The sequence below is a fragment of the Mugil cephalus genome, chromosome 11, assembly GCF_022458985.1.
Source record: "Mugil cephalus isolate CIBA_MC_2020 chromosome 11, CIBA_Mcephalus_1.1, whole genome shotgun sequence".
Classification (NCBI taxonomy): domain Eukaryota; kingdom Metazoa; phylum Chordata; class Actinopteri; order Mugiliformes; family Mugilidae; genus Mugil; species Mugil cephalus.
Genome location: NC_061780.1, coordinates 11491819 through 11516549, shown reverse-complemented (window position 1 = coordinate 11516549; position 24731 = coordinate 11491819). Strand labels below are relative to the sequence as shown.

Sequence of the window (24731 nt, the reverse complement as noted above, 5' to 3'; positions counted from 1 at the left end):
TCCAAAATAACAGTGACAATCTAAATCTAAAAATAACACAAACTGGTTCAACAGGACCTTAAGTTGTTTTTTCTATGTCTTTAGCTCTCAGTTTATATCATCGTTTATCTTCTTCTGTACTGATCATTGCTACTGTTAGCTCTGGTTGATTTGCCTCTTTCGTTGGGCATTTCTGTTTCTGCTCTTTTGCAATAATTTAATAAGGAATATCGTTGACCAGAGTTTGGGGACAACGACGGGAGGCCGTGTAAAATAATAAAAACATAAAATAAAATATGTACCGTCATAATATGGAATAGCTTAAAAAAAAACATTGTCATGTGCTCCAGATTTTACCCTGTGAATACTTTGATTTAACCCGCTTCAATTCTACACTTCAGTTGTGGAGTTGAGTTGAGTTGAGCAAAATGTAAAGGTAAACGGCGACGGGTACACTTTGAAAGAGAAAAAAACATTCTTCAACACCCTGAGGCCTTCGCAGTTTGACGTCACGCAAGTAACGTTCTCAGCTACAGAAACGCACACCGTGAAACCTCCGCCTGGATTTGCACTTCATCGGCCAAACCTTTGTGATTGCAAGAGGTATTTAAGAAAGATTATAAATGAGCGCAGCTTCTGTCCGGAATGAAGAATGAATAACTGTAACGAGTCCTTCATTATCCTTTTGGCTCCCGTGTGTGTTTGCGGCTAACTGTAAGGCTTACAGGAGGACCACATGGCATATGCGCTTCAGAAACAGTGACCTCACACCCTTCCCTGTGATGGGGTGATAAAGGCGTACAAGCTTTCCCTTGGGCCAAAAAAAAAAAAAAGGAGCAGGTCTCCAAGGAGCTAAGCCCAGGTCTGGAAGCCCTCCGAGCCAGGTGTGAGGGGCCATGAGAGGGGCCAGACACCAGCCGGGCAGGCAGACCTAGAAACTACCCACATCACTGAGGGAGCACTAACTGGCCACAGACACCTCCGGGGGCTTTGGGGAAGATGGAATGAAAAAAAAAAAAAATGAGAAGAGAGTGAAAAGCGAGATGGTGTAGATTGCTAAGAAAGCTGCAGGAAGAGCCGCTCACAACGGAGGCAACGTTCTGCAGAGTCAAACCTGTTGTTGCTGCAGAGGCCGAGCGGAGCCAGTGACTGGCGCGCACGCGTGATTGTGACTTTTTCAACTACAAAAGAACCACAAGATGGATTTTTATTCACAAAAGAGAGCAAGATTGTTTAGTCGGGAGGTTTTTAATGCACACCAGACAGATGGGTTCAAGGCCACATTCCTAGTACTTCACTTTTTTTTTCTTTTTTTTTTTTCCATTGGGCTCCACTTGAAAGACATTACAGCTAAAAAAAAAAAAAGAAAACCCACATTAGAAGTGATCAGTGTTTGATACCAAAGCAATTACCGCTGCTGGTTCGCCCTCCGTCTCTCTTCCTCTCTTCCTCTCTTGCTCTCTGCGTGCACGTGTGAAAATTTCAGGCAACTAATTTACTCCCCCCCAGGGAATCCACATGACATAGCTCCTTTTGGAAGTCGAGTAAAGCAGCCAGATCTATATACATTTCTGACCTGTGCATCTGGGTTCCAGCACATGCTCGGCTTATGTTCTCCAACACATGGCTCATAAGGGAGGGTGATCTACTACGCTCCAAATTTCCTCAGCCGGTCAGGAGAAATTAGGTCAGGAGGCGAAAGAAGTTACAAAGGGTTTTTTGGGAGAGAGTGGGAGTTTGGTTTAGTTTCTCGCGCTGATGTAGAGATACACGGGGGGGGGGGGACTGTAATCTGCAGGTATGAAGCGATAAATTAGCGCATGAAAGAATAAAGAGTTCCACAGAAGCGCACTGACACACATGTTTTATGTGAATCCTCTGGAGCGTGAAAGAAGTGAAAAGAAAAAAGAAAAGGATGCCACAATAAGGAGGAGAGAACAGATATGAGAAGCGCCCTCATCGTTCACAGCTGAACGACACTAACAGCTCTTACATGTGGTCAGCGCCGAAGTTTCCAAAAGCCGGCCGCTATCCTTCTCTGTCATGTTTTAGCCATTTAGCCCTCGTGATTTATCCGTGTGAGTCAGAGATTTGGGCCAAGTTCAGATGAAGCGTTTAAGATGAGAGCGTGCAGAGGTAGTCCAGGAAAGAGGTCATGTTTATAACCCGCCCTGGGGGCATCATCAGTCCTTTGTCACGGACTCCTGTTCTGTTTTCTCTTTGTTTTTTTCCAATATCAGAAAAGGTTCAAGAGCGAGCAGGTTGGAAAATTTAGAGGAAGCATTCGGGAATCGGCTGCATCTAAACGAATAAACATGAGGGGCGGGTTCCGAGTAATTGAAATGTGCAACCGAATTGCAAGGGTCGACTCCAGTGACTTATTTTAGCAAGTCTTAAAACGAGGTGTCGGAAACATGTGACCATAGCCGTAAATCAAAGCTGTTTTTCGTTTTTTTTTTCTTTTTTTTTATTCAAGCTCATGAAATTGCATCCAATTAACTTATAAAGCTCGACTGACTCAATTTAATCAACAGAAGGACAATAAATCTGAAAGAAAAGATGAGGGAACAGAGAAAAACACAAATGAGACAGGGAGAGAAAAAAAAGAAAGGAGGGGAAATTAGTTTTATGATCTGTAATATCCTTCCAGAACTTTTATTAGACTCTTAAGCATGTGTGACCTGCCCCCTCACAGCAGGCTGTTAAACGGCAGTGACCTTGAGGCAAGAGCTACGGTCCTCTACTATCCCCCCCGAACACGCCGTCCACATATAACACGTATGACCTTTCACCTCACCGACGTGGGACAGATAAATTAGCCAGCTGCTAAACGTGGCCTAACGTCCGCATTATCTGCGGCATGCATTTGAGATGTTTATACGCTTTAAAGTGTGCGAGTGTGAGAGGGTCGTCGAGCAGGATCATCAATTTACGCACGCACACACGGACAGGGAGATTGGTTTATGGAAAGAAAAGTGTTACCGGATTGATTAATAACACCCTCCTGTCGTGGACGTAGCCATGAGAAAAGGGACTGGTTAGCTTAGCGCACGTACCCCTGAGGATGTAATTCTGGTAGTTCTGGTCGGCCTCGGCTCCCACTTTTATCAAACACGTCAGCCCTTCGGCCACCACGAACTCGTGCACCAGGTCCTTGTCATCCTGGACAGAGAGAGAGGGAGAGACATGGTTTTATTACAGAGCACATACAGCACATACACATTTATTTATCTATTTATTTATGTCTTAATTATCAGTACAAAGGGACGGATTTAGTCTGGTAATTTTTTTCTACATTTTTTTTACTGTTGCTCAAGTTTGAATTAAAAAATGAACACTTGGAGCTGTGTATTATTTGAATAGATTATTTATTGAAAGCAAAATGATAATCAACAGCACTAGGCCGAGTTTAATATAGAACACATATAGTAGGTCGGGGGTCCCTACTTAATCTCTCCATCAGTTCGGGGGCCCTTGGCCTGAAAACATTGACCTGATTTGTAAAGTATATGTACTGATTTATGTCTTGTGACCACATTAGGGAGAACTGAATGAACTGCAAAGCAGCCAATGCGCTTGACAACACTTAATGCTTGTTTTTCTATTACTAAGGAGTCAAAAACAAGCGGTTGTGAAGGAAATAAGCACTCAGACTTATTTATGAAGCTCCATTTAAAATCCTCAGCTGTAGAAAAAAATTATAATTTCTTGACATTCAGCTCCTTAATCTGAAAGTCTGCTAGGAGCTTGTTCACATGGATTCCTCTAGGACTGCCTCCGGCCCCATCCAGCGTTTCGCCCTTGATGACAAAACCACCTGCGTCTCTCACACCTGTCGATGGCTCTGTAATTTAAGGCCGAGCATTAGGCTTTCTGCAGGATTTATCATTTTCTGATACACTCTACTGTTCAGATGGGACAGGGAGGAAGGCAGCAATAAACACTGTGGGGTGGTCAGGGCTTCTTGCGTCCCAGGAGGAAGCCTAAGTGCTTCCAGAACATCTTTACCATAGATCCACGATGGAGACTCCAGTCATTTGGCAAAGAGTCTAAAAGTTTCACGAGTGCACAAGCAGCAGTTCTGAAACCCAAGCATGTGCACTACTGAAATGTAGTGACGTGACACTGACACGGTAGCTGGCAAGACAGATTATTACAAGAGAATAATCAATACACTTTCTACAACTGAAACATTCCAGAGGCACTGATAGTACAGAAAGAGAAGGTATCTATTCTGGTTCTGCATCAATGTCTCTCTTGGCTCTTTTTTTTGTTTTTCCTTTTTTTCCATTTAACTTTCAGTGAACCCTCCCCCTCTGCAACTGACTGCCCGCCGCTAGCCCAGCCCAGTGTGTGAAGTATGACCAGACCTGAACACTGCACAGCTGCCACGAAGGCAAACTCTCAGCAACGCAAGCGTGCCTCGCGAAATACAGCGCGGTGTCCAAGTGTCAGAGTGCACGTGTGCATATATAGTATTATATTGTGTGTGCGTGCAAAAGACCAGGAAAAAGATATTTCATGTGCAAATGATATTTTTGACAAATGTCCACGTGACCGTGACACGGACGCAGACGCAGACACACAGTGGTTCTGGCAGGACCTCACGAGCTGCAGTTTTTAAGAGAGATGTCAGCGCGGAGAGATAAATAATCACCTGAAAAATCTGCTTGAGGGAAAAAAGGGCTCTCCGCAGCTCCCGTCCCGTTGAGTTGTAGAGTTTTTCTGTACGGAGAGAAAGAGAGAACAGGGGTGAGTGGGAAAATCAGCTGACAGCTACACAAGTTGGAGTCTGGGGTTTGCATTTAAGGATGATTCTCTTAAAACTAATGTAGTATTTCCCTTGCATCACACAAATTTGGCCACGTAAAGCCCATATCGCTGAAAGCCATTATCCCAAGTAGCTAAATATAAAAATGATTCTAAAAGAGAAAAAAAAAAAAAAACAGTGAGAGGAAAGTAGGAGAACATCTGTTGAGAGTTAGTGAACTGAGGATGTTTCCTGCTAACAAAGCCTATTCCGCAGTTTAACAGTGATACAAAATCATGGCAGGAACTTAAAGCCAACACCAACCGCAAAAGCCGAGATGCTATTTGTGCATTGATCAGTTACGGAAACTCTGCAGAGCGGCGGAGCGGAGGAGAGATATGATGGATGACTCATGATGAAGCCGTGCGATCACTCACGCTGTGTGCAGTCTGCGCCGTCTGCCAGGGAGTGGCAGCGTTGAGCACGAACCCAAGCGCTCACTCATCACTGCTGTGTGAACTCTCTCTGACTCAGCAAAACCTGACTGTCACTGCTGCAGAGACAGCAGCAAAGAGCAGAGCGGAGCAGTTTTGGACTCTCGCTCTCTGCCCGTCTCTCACCATTTCACTGTGATCCGAACGCCACTTTCTGTCTGCATTTTCTCGCTTTACGGTGTGATTATAGCTACTATATGACAGCAAACAGAAGATTGGCACATGTGCAAAAAAGAAAAAAGGCAATAGTGCAATAGTTCTCTTTCCCTCTCACATCTCACATCACCTCGTAGCCAGCCTTAATTTGAATTAACACACACGCAGCTTGGCTAGGCCTCCCGAGACCCCGCGTCCCCATACGGGGACATTGCGTTTTAGGTTTGTGGCAGCTTATTGTGCTTCATTTAGACTTTTATCCTCTTAACATGATACTAGTTGGTGTGAAAACATGATAGCGGTCATTAAAGAAGTGGACAAGGTGCAAAACCACATCAGATGCTATAGTTGTAACTTCTTTATTTATGCTTATTATCTTGTCTAGTATAACATTACAGGCAAATTCTATCCATAGTAATGGACTATAACTTCACTAATTAGCAAGTACTCGATTGAGGACATTGGGACATGCAGACCGCTTTTGAAAATTAACATATTTTGTTACATATTGGTGGCTTTATTATAATACTGAGTGAAATAATCTCCGTGTCCACACTTCCCAAAAACTACTTCCTGTTCAGAGAGAACACTTAGTTTTTATAGTTCCTGAAATTGAGAAATTAAAAATGGATTCCAAACAAAAGCTCAGGTCTCGGGAGGTTAAACATTGAATACACCCATTATACGAACACAAACTGCTCCAAGATTTAACAAATAGCTGCCACTGAATCTACAGTGTGAGAAACTCACACTGATGAGTATATACACACACGGGATACTGAGCAACTGGCTGCTATTCATTATTGTCGTTGGACTCCTCTGCTGCAGAGTAAATCCCTTCCGCTGATGAACTCAAAGAGAGAGAGCGAGAAAGACAAAGAAAGACAGAGGCAGGGTGTGTGTCTCTTGCCAGTTCTGTGGGCACAAATAGAAGGCTACTTCTAGACGCTGGACCAGACAGAAGGAGTGTTCGCGGTCTGATGTCTTCGGGTGCCTTTTAAGCGACACACAACATTCTCTGAACACACAAAAAAAAATCTTCACACGCAGTGAAAGCGAGCATGCGGAGGCCCACCGAGACAACAAACATGCGATCGTGTAATCCAAGCCCTGTGTTGAAAAGAAAAGGCTAATTCAAGGTGGTATACACCAATCAGCCACAACATTAAAACCACTGACAGGAGAAGCAAATAACACTGAACATCTTGTGAGAACACAGTGTTCTGCTGGGAAACGTTTGGACCTGGCATTTGTTACGTGTGCCACCCACCTAGACCAGGCCGGGCAACCCCCCAGCCCACAGCAATGACAATCCTTGATGGCAGCAACCATCCCCAGCAGGACGCAGACTGACACAGACACACACATAAAAACGGTTTAGGAACAAATATGAAACAAAACATGAAAAACAGGACAAGGACTCCAAATTCAAACTGATCTGTGGGATGATCCACAGAGGCCCCTCCCCTCAACCCATAAGACCCACAACATTCTGTTACCAGACACCACAGGACACTCTCAGAAGACCCATGTCCATTCTCTGATGAGTCACAACTGTTTTGGAGCCACAAGGGAGACCTACACCATATTAGGAAGATGGTTTTAACTCAAGCCTCACATACTGTAAGTCTTAATCATGTTAAACCTAAGCCAAATTTTGGTCTAAATTGCATTTCTGATTTAGGTGGCCCACAGTAACTCCACACACTTCATGTTATTGGTGTGATCCACCCCTCTGCACACAGATAAGACACTGGAGATGCAGCTGTAATGCAGACAGCATGGGACTAGACCATATGTGGTTAAAAGGCTCCCGTTTGAGGATGTTGTGCAGTGAAATCATACACCTCGCCGTCCAGTTCCAGCGGAGTCTCTCATCTTTACAGGACATCTTGTTTCTAATTCATGACTTTGACAGTATTCGGCGTGAGGAGAGCAGAGCCTTCAGAGTTCTGCGCGTTCACGAGTACTGGTCTTTTACGGAAGAGTCCCGGCAAGTCACTGGCAACAACATCCACAAGGAATAAATCTCCGCAAGTCCAGTGGTATTAAGAGGGGAAGCTGCGTGATGTTGGTAATTTATGTCTTTATAAACAACAGGAAGGAAGTGTACTGGGACTTTTTGGTTTGGGCCCCCCACCCCCCCAGCAGTGGAAATCAAGCATGAGCAAATCATCGCTGCCAAGTTGGCATGATTCTTTTAAATCTTTTCCCAAAGCACACACAATGTTCTAGTTGCAGCTTTGTCTTCTTTCATGTACCCATCATGGTAGCGAATACTAAATGCTACTCTCATTATTATGGCTGTAACATCTATAAAAACAAAGCAAATAATGTTATGTTGCTGACACAAACCGAGGCCTATTACCATGATTCAGCTCTTGGGTTTCGGTGGATTCTATATCCACAAACACTTTTTAACTATAACACTTATCCCTTCAGGTCAATTTAGGTCCATATTCACTGCCCTGCACTCCAGCTAGATGACTTGAGTTTAGATTAGAGGATCTCTAAGGAGACAAACTCTCTGATCACTGGAGTGGAAAGACAGAGGGAGTAACTACTCTCTAGGTTAAGCCCGGGTTACTCATCACACCTTTGCTATACAAAGCAAACTTGATTTGTGGTCCTACTTAACCCTCCACCCTTGAACCAGCCGACTCTTTTTTTTTTCTCTTCCTCCCGAAGGTCTGAACTGCACTTCCACACTGAATGTTAATCAGTCAACAGATGAGCTACGACCGACACTGCTGAACCGACACTAATGGTTCTGCTCAGATCACAGCACAGCAATACAACGGTGATGCCTCAGCATTGGGGTTGAATTATTCCCAGTGGTATGTAGTATGTGTCGATTACTAAGAATAAATAAGTCGACAGTTCTTCCACCATTTGCGCGAAAGGCTTGCTAGTTTGAACTGCAATGAAGCAGAAAAAGATATTCCTACCCAGCACTAAATGAAGCCCCTGTGCAGGAACAGACAGTCCTTCCCTGTCCGCAGTCCACACACCAACGCACCTCCCAGATGCCCATCTCTAATGAGAAATAGAGATTAGTTCCTTACCATTTGGCACAGACATGCGCCCAAAAGTATGGACGCTCTGCATTTTATCATTGAGGAAAGAACCTGGAAACCTCATTAATTCACCGGAAAATGTTTGGGAGCCCTATCTCAAGTGGTCACATGGAACCTTGAAACCACCTGAAACTTCAGTAGCTCATTACATTTGCCATGGCTTTGGCAGAGCGAAACAATCTGGGCTCCCTTTTGATTTTGCATTCCAGAGATAATGATAACAACACAGACAAATAGCAGCAGTCAAGTAGTTCTTCAGAACCGTGCCCTTTTAATACCAAGTGGAATAAGCACCACAGAGTCACTGACCAGCACGGACAAAGACGTCAACGGGACACGTACACCTTGGGTCTGAAAAGGGACGCCTATGCAGAAATGCTGTCGGGGATAACCTTTGGCTTTTTATTCAGAAACTGTCAGCTTTTAAGGTATGCTCTGCCTGCCTTGACTGACTCCTCCCTATCATCTAAGCACCCACTCAGCGACGCAGGAGCTTCCTCAACAGCGCACCGTTTCACACAGAGCGCCACACTAGACCTGTCAATCTGAGCCTCCTGTACACAGCAGGACTCGCTGCTGAGCCAATCACAGGGCTGCATATTACACACTTTTGCAGAGTTGTCTATGTTTAGGGTAATTGCACGACCACCCTACTGTTGCATTTTGAACCCATGTATTATGCTCATAAATAGCACTAGGCCGAGTTTAATATAGAACACATATAGTAGGTAGGGGGTCTCTACTTAATCTCTCCATCAGTTTGGGGTCCTTGTCCTGAAAAACGATGATGCCCCCTGATCGATATATAGTCACTACTTTCTCTAAACAACAAAGATGGCCAAAATCCAAGCTGCAACCCACGGGGCTGAAAAAATAAGCAAGCATGGAAGTGCCAAACTGTTCCTCAAATGGACTCTTCAGTCTACCCCCAAAGTGGAGTCCATCTTAATTTTCTAGATGTCTGCCTAGCTGTCAGTCATTCACCTCGGCTCAACCCATGAACCCCTTTCTGAATTAGCTGGCATTTAGTCGGCCTGACTGTAGAAAGGTCAAGACTCTGGGAGCAGTAGTGTAGTGCTGTAGTGTATGGAGCAACTTTATTAGACCTACGTGTTTCGTTTCATGGCCCTAATCAGGATCAGTTTAGTCATGCACTGCACTGAGCTCCTGCACTGTTCTTCAGAGGTCTTTATACAGTCAATGGAAAGGACCCACAAACCTGTGGGGTAACGTCCATCTTTTATATGCAGTCTACACTAATTACTTGTTCCACCACAAAACAAGCCTGGACACTGAAACAATGCATGAGTGCACCCAAGTAGAAGTGACTAATTTTTCCATTCACTATTATGCCTTTACTGACAGGCACACCTGACTGCAATGACTCAGCAGAGTGAAAGTGATACAGAGAGCAGCTGTTTTCTCCCTTTAAATTGCAATGCACAGTCAAGTTTTTGCAGCTGAAACAGCCACGGGGATATAATGGATTTATAATTATAACAATCATAAAAGTAATGGCGGAATTTCCATAATCATGAGGAATGTGCTCGGCTCAGAGTCAAGACTGCTGATAGTTGCAGACAGACATGCTGCTGCTGCTGCTGCTGCTGAGAAGACAACTTTCAAATCTGTCCTGTGCTGCTTCAAACACCTTCTGATTCTCTGTGGCAGTGCCAGCACATTCCACTTCCGCATTCCAGTTTTGCATGAGTCATGGGTCAGTTTTTATTTATCTCCGTGTGGCAATCGCAGCCTTAACCCAGCCTCCACCGCTCACTGCTCGACAGCTAACAAATTAAAAAAACGTGTCCCCTAATTGTGCCATTATTCTTGCACATTTTCTGTCTACAGACAAGCCTAAAGTGCTCCGTTAGTCATCTGCACACATGCCTTCATTTCCAGAAAGCGCTGTAAAATGAAAAGGATGACTGCCACCGCTCATGCATCACACAGCAGGCATAACACATAAACCACATCCAAAGCACAGCCAGGAAACCCACAAAGACCCCACTGGGCAGGACAAGCCCACATACACGGCTGTAAATTAAACAACGTTTGTTTTCAGGAGTGGATGTGTGAGACTAGAAGTTGGGGAGGAGGAGGATCCTTAACATGCGCATTTAAAGCTTTCTTACAATGCTGCTGATACGACGATACGACAAAATCAGCAGCATTCGTGTGGGATGAAGAGATGCCTCATCCCAGGTTGAGAAGAGTAAAGAACTGCATGAGACCACAACGAGTTCATAACAGACTCTGAGGAAGCAGTGGTCTAATTATGCATTTAGGCTAATTACCATAACTCTTTCTCTGGACATCTTTCCTCATCATTGTCGCACAACAACAGGATCCTTATTTTCAACTAAAGTAGGTCATCAGTATGCAGGCTCATCAGTCTGTCATCACCCACTTAACCACTCGATCTGTGCGCGCTGTGTTGTTATTACGGGTAAAAAACTAAAACAGTGTGATTTGAGGTGGAGAAAGGGAAATCTGAAATGCGCAGTATCCAAACACATTACATTTGGTTAGAGGTTGATTTAAAGACAATAAAGGAAACTATAAATTACTAGTTAGCGCAGAGACGAATGGAGAGCAACTTCTTTAACTGCGGGAAACTTCAGATGCAACAAGCAAATTATAAGTTGAATGCTGGGCTTAAAATGAACAGGAAGCAGTAGTGGTGTCTAAGCAGCTTGGCTTTAGAAGCAGAATTTGTCATTCTGTACCACTGTTTTTTATTCCATACATCAACTCTGATCAACTAATAAGCCACAATCTAATCCAATACCAGGAGATACACTGCAGCCTCACAGGGCTGAAGGTCAGTTTGCGCTGCAGAGTTGTTGTTCGGCGAACGCTGGACTTTCACAAGTCACAAGCCAGTGCCCTGCCCATGTCTGAATTTAGCCCTGTCCCGTGGAGCCAGGAGCCTGTTCCTCTGGTCAGCGGAGGCCACAGACGCTGTGAGAGGTGAAGCCTGAAGTCAGACAAACTAAAGCCATCTGGAGGAGCATGGTAACAGAAATCGCCACATCACTGCCTGCCATGCACAAGAATTAAAAGGCCCATCTTTCATTTTCATCCCCTGGTATTTTCATGAGAAACCGTCCGGTTTACAGGATGTGTAATGTTTCTCAGCAGTCACGAAGCACAACAGAATAACAACATCAACACTTCCTTGGCACTTTTTTTTAGTTTTTTTTCTCCCTTTTCTCCTTTCTCATTCTTGAAGGTAAGCCTCGTGTTCCTCAATTTGTGGAGAGAAAGCACAAGTAATTAAGGTGGAGGACCTCCCAGCACGTGCAGCAGATTGCAACACGCCACTCGGTGGACTGTGGTTTCTTCCACTCTTTTTATGCCCCGCGCTCTGAACGAAAACATAAGGTGAATGATGGGTCAATAAAAGCAGATTATAGCGCTCAGGTGGAAATCATTATGCAGGAATGCAGGTAAAAACGAGATCAATTTCAACATGTTTGGATTGCGAGCGCAACCGAACAGTGGATCAAGCCAATTATGTGGAAAATGCGTATGTATGCGCGGGGGGTGTTTGAACGCAAACGTCCACCAACGCACGCATGCAAGGATGTGTGCCCGCTCACACAGGCAGTTTACAGAGCGCACGGAGGAATAAAGACATTAATTAATTTGTTCCTGTTGCCTGGAGTTTATTCAAATGCTTTGGAAGTTGTGATAGAAGACATATGGAGATGATGGTTTAGATTAGAGGAAACTGAGTCGGGGCCACACAGACTGAACAAGCCTGTGTCACTGGCAGCGGGCCTCACAGGAAGGCCGGCGCGGACCCACGGGGCGGCGAGCGTCTCCGCGCCGCCAAAGGGCTAAGGTGCGGAAAGATATTCGTAAAATGACCAATAAATACGAGGAAGGAGCCAGACGTGTGGTACTTGCACTTGGCGGGATCGCAGCGCCTGAAGTCTGGACAAATGTTCACATTCAAGGATGTGAAAGAGATTGTTAGAGACGTGCAAATAAACCATGGTAATTCGTTCTGATTTGATTTCCCTCGCAGATGTCATACCTAGACTTCCTCTACACACAGCGCCGAGGGAACGGTGTCTCCCGTCTCGTGGGAGCGGAGAAGCGATCGGGTTACCGGACTGCGACACTCTATCCTGGCAGAGCCATTTGATACCGAGGCATACCACAGCCAAGTTCCAATAAACACAGAACGACGTGGCCCGCGGAGCTCAACGGCGCTCATTGTCCAGCGATGGAGACCGGGAAATTGGATTGTTGCGTTTATTGATGTGTTTACATAAGGCTTTGAGTGAAGGTTTACGTTTTTGTCAGTCACAGTAATTCTTTCGGAAAGGCGGCAGTGGCATTCGTCTTCGTTTTCGTTAGTCTTAGGCTGGACATACGCTGCCGAGCACTAATTATCTCCAGGTAAGTCCCTTCAGCAAACTGCGCGCTAAGCGGCCATCGGGATCCGATGCTGTCGAGGAGAAACAGAAGAGAAACGTGAGGGGTGGAATCTGCAGAATTTTCAGACAAGGAGAGAGATATGACAGCAGAGCCAATGTGAGGACAGACAAATCTTTCATTAGTGCTCGCCTGTATAATGAGTCATTCCTTAGCTACCAGGTGGGGTCAACCCTCACAATGCAACCCAGATTGTATCCCCCTTTTCTTCCCTCTGCCTTTTTTTATGTTTTTTTCCCAGCCTACCCTTTCACCTCCTCAGCAGGGCTTCCCCCACCACCACTGACACAAATAGGTAGTGAAGCGGAGAGCAGAGCAAAGGTATGTATCCATTCAACAGGCCAGACAAAAGCCTGACCGAGATATAAGCTCAGTTCATTAGCGTTACTTCTGTGACTTCGCACATGAACACTCCTCTAATGATCTCTGTACATAAAGTTGGAGAGCGGCTGAAGAGTGAAGGCCGTTCCCCATGTGTTGCTTGGCAGTCGCTTCGGCCAAACAGCTTTTCTTACAGCAGTAAAATGCGCATATAGATGCAGGACCAGATGCTTAGAGGGTAAGATTTAAAATCTTACAGGCCATATATTCCCCCTACCATCACATGCGTGCACATATGCTATAGTTCTTTCTTTTTTTTATCTTTGGATTTTTATCTTTTTATCCATAAAAAGACAGGCTCACAAAGCCAAGTGCTTTTCTCAATTCAGACTTTATGATCCTTAAAATCAAAAACGTTTCACTTCACGTACTGCAATTAAATCACAATTTAAAAAGTATTTCTCTTTTTCTTTCTCAAAGTTGACTCGGAAAATCAACAATGACCTCAGTGGCTCTTTCTCCACCTCCGTCACTCCCCTCCTCTTCCACTCTTTCTGCTCTTAGCTTCCTTGCCCCTGACTTTCTCTGCTCCCTCCTATTCTTAACAACCTGACACGTGGGGAAATACACCAGCGCAAACCCCGTCCAATAAACACAGTTGTGCTGAGACCACATCTATTTCGGACTGCTCTAGGAATAGGAAGCAAACCGATGTGGAGGCAAACACATATGTCACAGTACACCATCTCATTTCCATACTGGCCACCCTGTGACTGAATGTGCTTAATGGAAAAGAGATGTCAAAACACCTGGCCTCTGCACAAGCGGGATACATGGCAGTCTCCCTTCAGTTGCTGCTTTTTTCGCTAGTTCCGCCAAACCAAAATGTGGATCCTCTTGTCTCCTCAAGACGGACGAGGAGGACCTTTGGCTCATGTCTGTCAGTGTCATCCAGTCTAATAAGAGCAGCCCCTTGTCACAAGTGTTTTTCCCCAGTTCTTAATGACCCCGTGTAATTACTTCCACCAGTCAGAGACAGGAGGACATTGAAAACTGACGGGGAAGAGAGGAATGCAATCTTTTAAGCTACAGTGCATAACTTTTGTCTCCCCTTACTTGAAGACCTATTAGACAAACACTGACAGTCCGTTCACTTCTTTCAGCGGTATCCAACAAGGAAAGGCTACACCAATTGTAACCCGTGTTTGTTCTGTCAATGGTTTCTTTCTACTGCGATCCTTCCTCCTTTTTTTCCTTTTTAACTGGAGCACTGTCAATTGTGAATTCATAGGATCTTAGTAACCTTTGTAACTCCGGTTTCTCTGCCACACTCCAACTACTTACTGTGGCCGGCTCCATCTCCATCACTACACCGCTGCTCCCTTCCCTCTTTAATGTTGCAGACAACAAATTTAAACCTCAAGTTATCATGCAGAATAAATATATTTACCTTCTGCTGGTTAGCAAGCGTTGCATGAACTCATCTGGAAAGGGTTTTAGTGTAATGGACACTGATTTGTATCAAAAAGCCTTGCACTACGACTTTTAAATTTCTTAAAGCACGACTATCGAGAAAAACACATATCTCCCAAAAGTGCACTGACAGAAGAAAATCTACGGAAAATACATGTCACAACTATTGTTAGCTAATGAATAGAATTAAGTGTTAATGGCAATAAACAAGCTCAGTGTTTTCCACAATTAATGGAAAATTCAAACTGTACTGGAAACGAAGCAGAAAATCCTACGAGTATACAAGGTCCTGACAACTACCTAAACGGGAACAACACAAGAATGCAAAGAGCTCCAAACTCTACTCATTTCTAGGCTGTGAGAAATCATGCCATTTTCTTTGATCCAGATCCACAATCAGACTGGCACCCCCATTGCAGTCCAATCATCAAACGGGCTAATGCACTTTATGGTGTGTGTAATCTTTCCCGGTTGCATCTGGCCTTCAAAGTCTTCACAGTGAATGAATCCCAAATGAATTCATGGAAGACGTGCGATGAGGAAAGAGCTTTCCAAAGTCGCTGTCCCACTTGTTTTTGTTTATTATATTAACAATGCACAAATGTTTTTCCTGCGGTTATCTCAAATACTCTTCGGGCGGTGCATTAGAGTCCTGTCACGTCAGATTGCTGCACCTTGGCACTGGCTTTGCTATGCCAAACTCGGTGTGAAGTTTGAACTGCTGACAGGTGACAGAGCTCAGAAACAGGGTCATGTCAGCACCGCATGACACCAGTGTTCGTGGTCACGAACCAGATCATTAACAGTCTGAAATACATTAAGTGAACACTGAGTAACACACATCAAATGTTTTGTTTCCTTTATACCCTGAGCTGCCATTGAAATCAATATAATCCGTGCTTGGCACAGACAGTGAAAGGATTCAAAGGCCTGTTTTGTCCTCTGGAGCCAACCTGTTTGCCCAACTATAGCAAATTCACACTCAACAACACTGCCTGCTTTCTCTTCAAAATACCACCTAACAATGCCAAATGACTGATGTGTTCGCTGTTCTGTACCTCGTGGATCATATCAAAAATTTCCCACTCCTGTTAGCGCTGGTAGATAAGGATTAAATATTTGCTTGGCAAGCCAAATAGGTATGGTCCATGACTGCCTATTGGCATGATAAATGCTGTTTTCCCTTGTTTTCTTTCTTGTGTGCCTAGATTAAAGGTCTGTATACTGGCTGTTTTGCAATTTTCTCAACGTGCACTCCTGGCATGAGCAATGGGAACAGTGCAGATCTTTGATGTTTGGCTCTTTAAAATAATGCACTAATGCTTTTAGAGGCACGGTTGTTCTTACAGTACTAGTACAAAAAAAAAAGTGATCTCAAATATTCACACTTGTCATCCTCCCGTCACCTTGTTAAAGAAGGTCAACTGTCATTTTTCTCCGGTGTCACTGGGCCTCTGACATGTTTGGATTGGCTTGAATAAATACGGTGATACAGTACCACACCGGGCCTGTCTCAGAGAGAGAGAGAAAAAAAAAGGTAACTGCAGCTCATATCCATCAAATTCTGATACACTTGTACACCCGGCGGACATTAATCCATATTACAATGAAACGAGATACGAAGTAACTCCACAGGTTTGAAATAAAAATGGAAAATACTCCATTGATATATTGCAAGCGCCCTATGTGATCATGTTACTCAGCGAAAACCAACAAGAGGTGGTCCCGTATAACGCAGTGGGCTCCTTGTCTTAATTCATCATGCGATGGCCTCTTCCTCATCATTCATCTGCCACATGAGTGTACACTGACTCCAAAGGTTCCCCTCAGCTGTGTGGAGGAAACCAAGGCCCTTCTACCAGGCATAACCTTTAATGAGTGGCTTTAAACATAACCTGCGTAGTAGTTTACAGGAAAACTAAGCCATTTCCTTGTTCACAATTTGCAAATCTCATTCTCTTGCCTGTAAAGGGTAAACTTGAGCTGACAAACAACATCAAAACGTCAAAAACAGCAGACAGTGGAAAATTGCTGCCTCTCTCGAACTGAGACGGGAAAAGGTCGGCTTTACCAGCAACTGCTGCCCACTTTGAAGAAAGACATACCTGGCTTTCAACAAACATGCCCGAGCAATATTAATCACACTCAAGAGATTCTGGAAAACCACCATTAGGAGCCAGTCATGCATCTCTATAGCATGACAGTGTCAAGGTGGAGAGGAATTGGCTGGCACACCTAAAGCACCCTCAGTTTCTTCAGTTTCTGATAGGATAAAAAGCCGTTCTGGCTTGCAGCACTACAGAGGATCAGCCGTCTTTTGGCAAGAAAGAATGCGAAGTGTTCTCTTACCTTATTTAGCCAAAGACAGCCATCATATCACAGGGCGTGCAATGGGTGGGGGGGAGGGAGGGGGGAGCGAGATGCAGCCAAGATTACGATCCAAAGTTGTAAAAAGCTATGTCAACAACACATAGCTTGGAGTAATTTAAAGATATTCATGGTATGAGGATGACAAGAGGTGTGCACAGCCCAGCGCTCGCTCTATTTAGGGAGGAACCACATGCTAGAGGATAAGAGTCTCCATAGCATTAATTTATACTAAAGAGATATCACATCCTGCTGTTTGTGGGAGAGTTATTCAAAGGCTAATTCCAGATCAGTCTAATCTGCTACCATGTTTATGAATCTGCCATTGTCAAACAGGACAAGAAACAGAATAAGTAGTTTAGTTGGCCAACTTTTTTTTTGTTTCCCAGTTAATGATAGACTAGATGCCAAAATTAAGGCCTTAAACAACTGTTTTAACGCTACTGACAAACTCGGATATACACCATAAAATTATCTGCTCACTGTATCTGTGTGGGTGTTTTCGTGTGATGAATGGGCCATTGTGTGCCTTCCAGGATGACAGTGATAAGAGACTCCTGGCAGTCTTTAAAAGGAAAAGTATTGACATATGGGCCTGGGCACTAAACAAATCACAGTAAATAAAACGAGAGAGAACCCGTTTAGATGTGAATTAAATATTAAATGGCATGTACTATTTTAGTGATTGTGCAGAGTCTTTATCCAAACCCCTAGGGGTCAGTCTCATGTTATTTTTTAATTTTTTTTAACAAGCTTTGCTGTGTTTTCATGCAAAGTCGAGTTAACAGGTTTAACCACCCCAACAAAAGAAAGAAGGACCTTGCTCTCAGCTCTGCAGGGGGTGAAATTTACGCATGGCTGCATCAAATCCACGGAGACGTAAATATGAAGAAAAGCTCCTGCATCATTTTAAAGATTTTGGTACATCGTTCAAGTAAATGTCCAAGCTATTTTGCATAAACCTCCTAATTTCCCAAACTGGCTGCATCATATTGAATCAAGAGCATACCTTGAACATATACACTGAACATTTTAAACAAAGAAATAATCTGAATAAGAGGATCCAGAAAAGCCGTGCCGGTTTGGTCCCTCCTACACATATGACCAATACATGACCACACATACCTTTTAGGTATAGCTTAAATGAAGCTGTGAGTATACTGCAAGGTACAGTGTAATAAGTTGTTCTTTCTCCACTTGTTGTACAGAGACCAAACGCGATTATGAAAGTTAAAATTCACCTAGCTTGTGTTTTATCTTGATCAACCACAATCCACCCGCATTCTGGAGCCAAATCATACAAATAATATTTATGACTTCATTGACCTACATATGCGGCAGTTTCATCTACCCTCCTCCTCTTCCTAAAAAAAACATGCAGTAACGCTGTGTTTGGGGGGGGCTGGTCTGCATGAGACAAGACTTCAGCCAGCAACAGTCCTGCACGATCACACTGTAACAAGTTGAGACAACTTTGCCTAACACCCCGGTACCAGATTTAGGTCGTTTGATGTTTTCACATTAAGCAACTCCATTCCTCCGGTGTTTCCCCCCCTCTCCCCTCTATCACACGCCTCCAGCTTCCACCCGGTCTTAACCTTGTGCCAGTTTCACCAAAAAGCTTTTCAAGCACACCTGGTAGTGGTTAGGCTCAATCGCAGCATAAAGCTCCTGAGTGCTGCTGCAGAAGAAAGAAGGAATTCTAGAGAAAAGGGTGCTCTTATTAACACATCTTTGCTTTATTCTACTACGTTTCATAGTGGAGCAAGATACACGTAAGTGGATGCAGTTCACATCAAATGCTTTTCTCGGCATTAAACCCTTTATTGAGCTGCAGGTACATGGGCTGCTCTACAGTGCGTCTGCACCAAAGCCATTTATCTTTGTGCTGTGTCTGGTTCGCTCTGTAAAAACGTTAGCCGCCACTACTTCCTGCTACACTTCCAACAACGGCGACTGAAACCTCCGCCGAAATTTCACCTTTTGCTCGATGTGGTCCGTCTTTCTTGATCCCAAACAGTTAATTCGAAAAAAAATCTGCAGACATGGACAAGCAGCTGGAAATACTAAAGTGGAAACACGCTGCTACCAAGCGACTAATCACAGCTCTGTCTATTGAGATGCTAGTAGAAGCTAAGAGGTCTGAAGCTAGATGTCTGAAATGCAGGACTTAGATGAGTAAGCGGTGAGTCATTGCAGAGATTAAACCATGAGATGACTGAGATAGTGGCTGAAATAAAAATAAAATGCCGCAAGTCCACAACCATTCAGAAATGCTCAGCCCTCAGAGCTCCATGCACAAAGTTCCTGCTCCTGCAGAGCTCTACCCGATGGGGCGGGCTATTTGCGGTGTAAAATAATTTCTTTGAAACCTAATTAGGACCATGATCTTTGAATTGGAAACAAAGGTAGGTACCTTAAAAAAGCCCCTGAGGAAAGTTCCTGCCACGGAAACACAGCTTATGTGTCTAAGGCTGAAGGTGGTTTATTATGTGGTTCACAGTGGACAAATCCCATTAAAAATAGTAGTCTTAAAATAGGATCCACATTCAGAGGGTAGTATTTTGCGACTACAATGGGCAGGAGGAGCTTGTTATAGTTGGAAGTTGAGGTTCCAGTGTTTTACCACACCTGCTGAGGACAGTTAAAGCACTTTACCATAGGTGGAGCTGAGACTGGACTGACTGTTCGGGGCTTTTTCACATCCACCAGCTGCCATATCACAGGCTTAATGGATGGTGTAATTTCACAGATTTAGATCAAATTTCACAGCTGAGAAGCTGTTAAATACGTTTCATTGTTGATTCCAGGAACCTCATTCGCAATGTCAAACTAGTACGAGCTAGTTCAATAGATACTGGGATGAAAACGACTCCGCGATCCCTGGGTTTGATCTCTACAAACGTGTCCATGTCCTTCCAAAGCCTCCGCTGTTCCCGAGGCTAAAGCGAGTGTCTGACTGGACCGTTGCTCTGATCTGGTTCAGATAAATGTGGAACTTTGCAAATGCGGGACCAAGCCAGCTGGATTCCATAAAGGCCTCGAAACGGCCTTTGCACTCCGTGAAAGCCACAGGATTTGAGCAGCAGCAAACGTAACTTCTATACGTTCTAAATATCGCATGATTAGAAAGAGGAGAGGTTAGATAAGCACATCAGAATATACCGCACAATTACAAACTTACAAACACAAGCTGTGTTTGGACTGAGAACAATGGCGGCCTGTGAATGGATTCTATGATTTGCATACTATTGAAGTATGAAGAGGAAGAAAGAACCCATTCTGCTCAATGACTAAAACAAACATTGAAACAGTCCTAATGGCATCCAGAGGGAGAAACAGACATGTTTGTTTACAGTGTCAGGGTAAAGGCTGTACAATCTTATTTGGTCCCCTTCAAGTGGACTGTTGATGATATGTTTGATCTTGGACCGTGGAGGATTAGCTTGTATCGTTGTTTTATTATTGTTTTTTCTTGTTTTTCCATGACTGGGCCAGGATGAGGTTTGACAGCTGAGTAAGAACAAACCACACGACTATGAGAGAACACAAGGTCTACACTGTTACTGTTACTCAGAAATATTTTGAACATGGATTAATGAAGTTTACAGAACTATTAGTGTTTGTCATACTTTTCACTTGGAGACTCTGTTTAGTGCTATCCTAAATGGGTTCATGTTTACTGAGCGCATGAGAAAATCCCTCTCGAACAGTCCCTTCTTGTGCTTTTCATAACCTCATGAAGTGGAAGTTTTCGGCGAGGTCAGAGTTTGCTGATGTTTTCAGAAATGTTCCAGGTGGGTGTCATCTTCGTAATGTTATGTTGTGTATATCAGAGGAAAACACTCATATTCCCAACGGCCCCGTCTTTTCGTTGTGTCTCTGTATTTCCTGCATTAAGTTACCCGGCCGTTAGGTTGCTACAGTTGTCTAGCAGTGATGTTCTCATGATTTACACCGATCAGCCACAGCATTCAAACCACTGACAGGACAAGTAAATAACATTGACCATCTTGTGACTTTTGAAGGTTATTTTGGGAAACTTTTTGGAGCTGGCGTTTCGTGTGGATGTTCCTTAGACATGTACCACCCACCTAGACCAGACCAGGCACCCCCATCTCATAGCAATGACTCCCCTTGATGGCAGCAGACATCCCCAGCAGGATGCAGCCTGACACAGACACAAAAACAGTTTTAAGAACAAAAAAACATGAAAAACAGCACAAGGTGTTGACCTGGCCTGGAACAAACCTGATCCACAGAAACCCCTCCCCTCAACCCACAGGACCCAAAGCCCCCCCACTAACAACATTCTGTTTCCAGACAACTTCAGAAGATCCATGTCCATTCTCTGATGAGTCACAACTGTTTTGGAGGCACTACACAATATTAGGAAGGTGGTTTTAATGATGTGGCTGATTGGTTTATACGTCAAGCCCAAATTTAAGCCACATTTTGATCTAAATTGATCTAATTTCTCATTTAAAACTGGTTTTAATGTGATGCCTGATTGGTTAACTTCCTCAGCATCTTGTGTACAGGACTTCCCATATTGTAACCATGTAATCATGGCGCTTGAAGGCATCAAATCTTTGCATTCACATAGGTATGCGGGCTACATGCTCAACACTATGGCCTCGTCAGACACCCTATAAATAAGAAAAAACAGGTGTTGCTCCAAAGGAAAAACCTAATCAATCTGAGACAAGATGAGGAACTTAAGACAACAGAGAGCTAACTAATAGACTTTAGTTCATATTTTAAGAAGACACTGATATATTCTGGCCCATTTATGTGATTTAATAATTCTTATTATAAACTATACAACAATCCCATATTCCAGTTATTTCCTCATCTGTGATCTTCATTTTATTCAAGTAGCCTAATTTATTTAGTCTGTTTCAATATGAGCATGAGAAATGAATCATCGATCGCTGACCAGAACGAGTGGGGGAGCAAGCACAAATCTCTGCAACAATCAAAGTTGTTCATTTTAATGTTTAATGTTATTTCTGGCTTGATGGTCTGCACGTGCTCCCAGTTTCACAGCGGCTGAGATTTATAATTTAGACCTAGGAATACAGTATGTGCAGCCTCATAAATCAGACAAAAATAATGTGCGTGCACATCGGCATTTGCTCGTAACTCCGAACGTAGTTTATGCATCTGGTTCCTTGTCCACTTTGGTTGAGCTAACGCTGTGTTGTTCCTCTTGTTGCAGACAGAGATGTATCAATTTCTTTCAATTTTTTATTAATTTTTTGCTTCATCAACTGATCTTTGACTCCCTGATAACAACAGTTCCTGTCTAATCAAGAACTACTTGAATTTGTTCAGAAAACTATTTGTGACTCAGTTAGCCCAGATTTGTCATCAGTCACGTTAGTGAGCGCCAGACCCCTACGTCTTAATCTCAGTGATATAAAGGATTAATTGAAACTGCTTCGACGGAGACAAACAATCAGGATATAACAACACGTGCTTAATCCAGAGCCAGTCAGGATTACTTTTATTTTGATCAGATAATCTAATATAGGCACATAACACATTATATGAGCAGACCGGTTTATCTAATTTAGAAACAATGTGTTAAGAATAGCGTTACTTCCTTCAAAGCCAACCTGTATGTGGAGAAGAGCCAGGGACATTCCTCCCGAGAGCCCTGAGAGTCTGGCTCATTCTACGTAGTTTGAATGTAATAAACAAGAAGTCTTTAGATCAGGTGCTGAATAAAAACACTGTGTGCACTGAATGCCCTCTCATATCTTCATAGTTAACCCCTGCCCTTGATAATTTGTTCTTTTTTCCCCCCCTTTATCCCAATGTCAACACGTCTACTTGAGGCGGAACAGCAGTCTACATCTCAGACTTTCCCCAAAAGGAGCGTTAACACAAATATAAAGAAAGCTGTCTCCCCCGCCGTCGGTGTCAAAATGTGTGCAACTGCAGCGGAGTGAACACTTTGTGTTTGCATTGCGGGAGAGCAAGTCTGTACTTAGCGTGTTGTTTTTAGCTAGTCTTAATGTCTTCCATGTCTGCGCCTATTTGTCTCTGGGCTGACTGGGCCACATCAGTGGGGAACACAGAGGAGAAAAGTGAAGTCTGCATGTGTGTGATGTGTGTGACAGCTGCAGGCCTGGTTCACACAGCCACCGTGGCCCACTCTCTCTCACACCAGCCAACAAACCCTCAACTGTAATTAGCATATCCAGGGTGAGGTATTTATTTCAACTGGCCTGTGTGTTTGCGCTGGAATCTTGCATTTTCATTAACATGAATGCGAATGCAAACGTGTGCAGGAAGTGGCAGAACATAATCACTCGACACTTGCTACTGAAGAGTATTATTTAATCGTAAACAGTGACAGTGAGGTCAGGCTGACTCTTCCACTCTTAACTCACGCTGTCAGCCAGAGGTGAACTCCACATCCCTTAAACTCTTCCATTTCCTTCTCCCTTCTCATTTATTTACTGAGACAAGGGTTACAATCTGCAGACCTTCGGGAAACGAACAATTCCTCTTTTAAGATGGGCAGTTAAATTGTGAAAATACACAGATCAGGCATAACATTATGACCACCTTCCTAACTTTCTCCCTCGTGCCTCTGAAACATTTCTTACTCACCAGAGAACGGACATGGTCCTTCTGAGGGTCCGGCAACAGAGTGTTGCCGGTTGTAGTGGATCTAGTGAATCTGGAGGCCAGGTCAACACCTTGTGTTGTTTTTCATGTTTTTTCAAGTTGCTCCCAAACCGTTTGGTGTGTATGTATCCTGCTGGGGATGTCTGCATCCATCAAGGAGTGTCATTACTATGGGGTGGGGGGGCCTGGTCTGGTCTAGGTGGGTGGTACATGTCTAAATAACATCCACACAAATGCCAGGTCCAAAGGTTTCCCAGTAGAACACTGGGTTGCCACAATGTTTGTAGTCGTAATGTTTTGCCTGATCGGTGCACACACAGCACATTAATATCTTTATACACTTACTCCTTCGATTAAAGGTTGCAGCGGGCTGGATGCTGTAAGTGGGACAGAGTGAAACACCTGTGCGTGGTTTCCCATCCATTCATTTGACCCATATAATCTGCTCCCTGAGGAAGCCCACACAAACACAACAAGCAGATCATTGTCTGTGTATATGTATGGACGTCAATCACAGTTTTCCCTAAGAGTGATTTTAAAGCTGTGTGTGGGTTGCTCCAGCTGTCGCCATCTTGGAGCCTGCCTCAAGTGGCCACATAAGGAACTGCATTATTTTTATTTTTTTTCCCGCCTGGAGGTTGTTGCTTGATGCAAAACCAACAGAAGAAGTCCCAAATCACACTTGATCCAACCGTTTTCGGCACTATGTCACCAGAGCTGATGTAGGTTTTAAAGAGTACCTTCTCTTTTTTGTTGCCTTTCTTTGTGTCTACGCCTCCTCCACAACAATAACCACAGACAGTTATGCGCGCTGCTGTGCCGTGCCAGTTAAAACGGACTAAATATAAGCGTAGATAACAGTCACTGCAATCATTTTCAGCTTTGGTAAATCATACTGCGTGTGCTAAATAATCTATTTGCATCTTCTCCTCCCAATATTTTGCACGTTCTGTCAGAAACGCCCATATTTGCATATTTGTTAAGCCAAACATACTTTGCTCGTTTGACAGACTTCATTGCGGC

General features: G+C 43.8%; 1 protein-coding gene across 7 annotated transcripts in view; it reads right to left on the bottom strand.

Annotated features, from left to right (window-relative positions):
• Nucleotides 1-24731, bottom strand: part of fhod3b (formin homology 2 domain containing 3b) — an 87331-nt gene that overhangs the window by 30771 nt on the left and 31829 nt on the right. For all 7 annotated transcript variants that reach the window (XM_047599724.1, XM_047599725.1, XM_047599726.1 and 4 more), the window contains exons 4-5: nucleotides 4637-4704; nucleotides 3036-3141 (exon numbers count right to left, since the gene is read on the bottom strand). In XM_047599724.1, the coding sequence (XP_047455680.1) occupies nucleotides 3036-3141; nucleotides 4637-4704 (174 nt within the window). The remainder of the gene's footprint in view (nucleotides 1-3035; nucleotides 3142-4636; nucleotides 4705-24731) is intronic.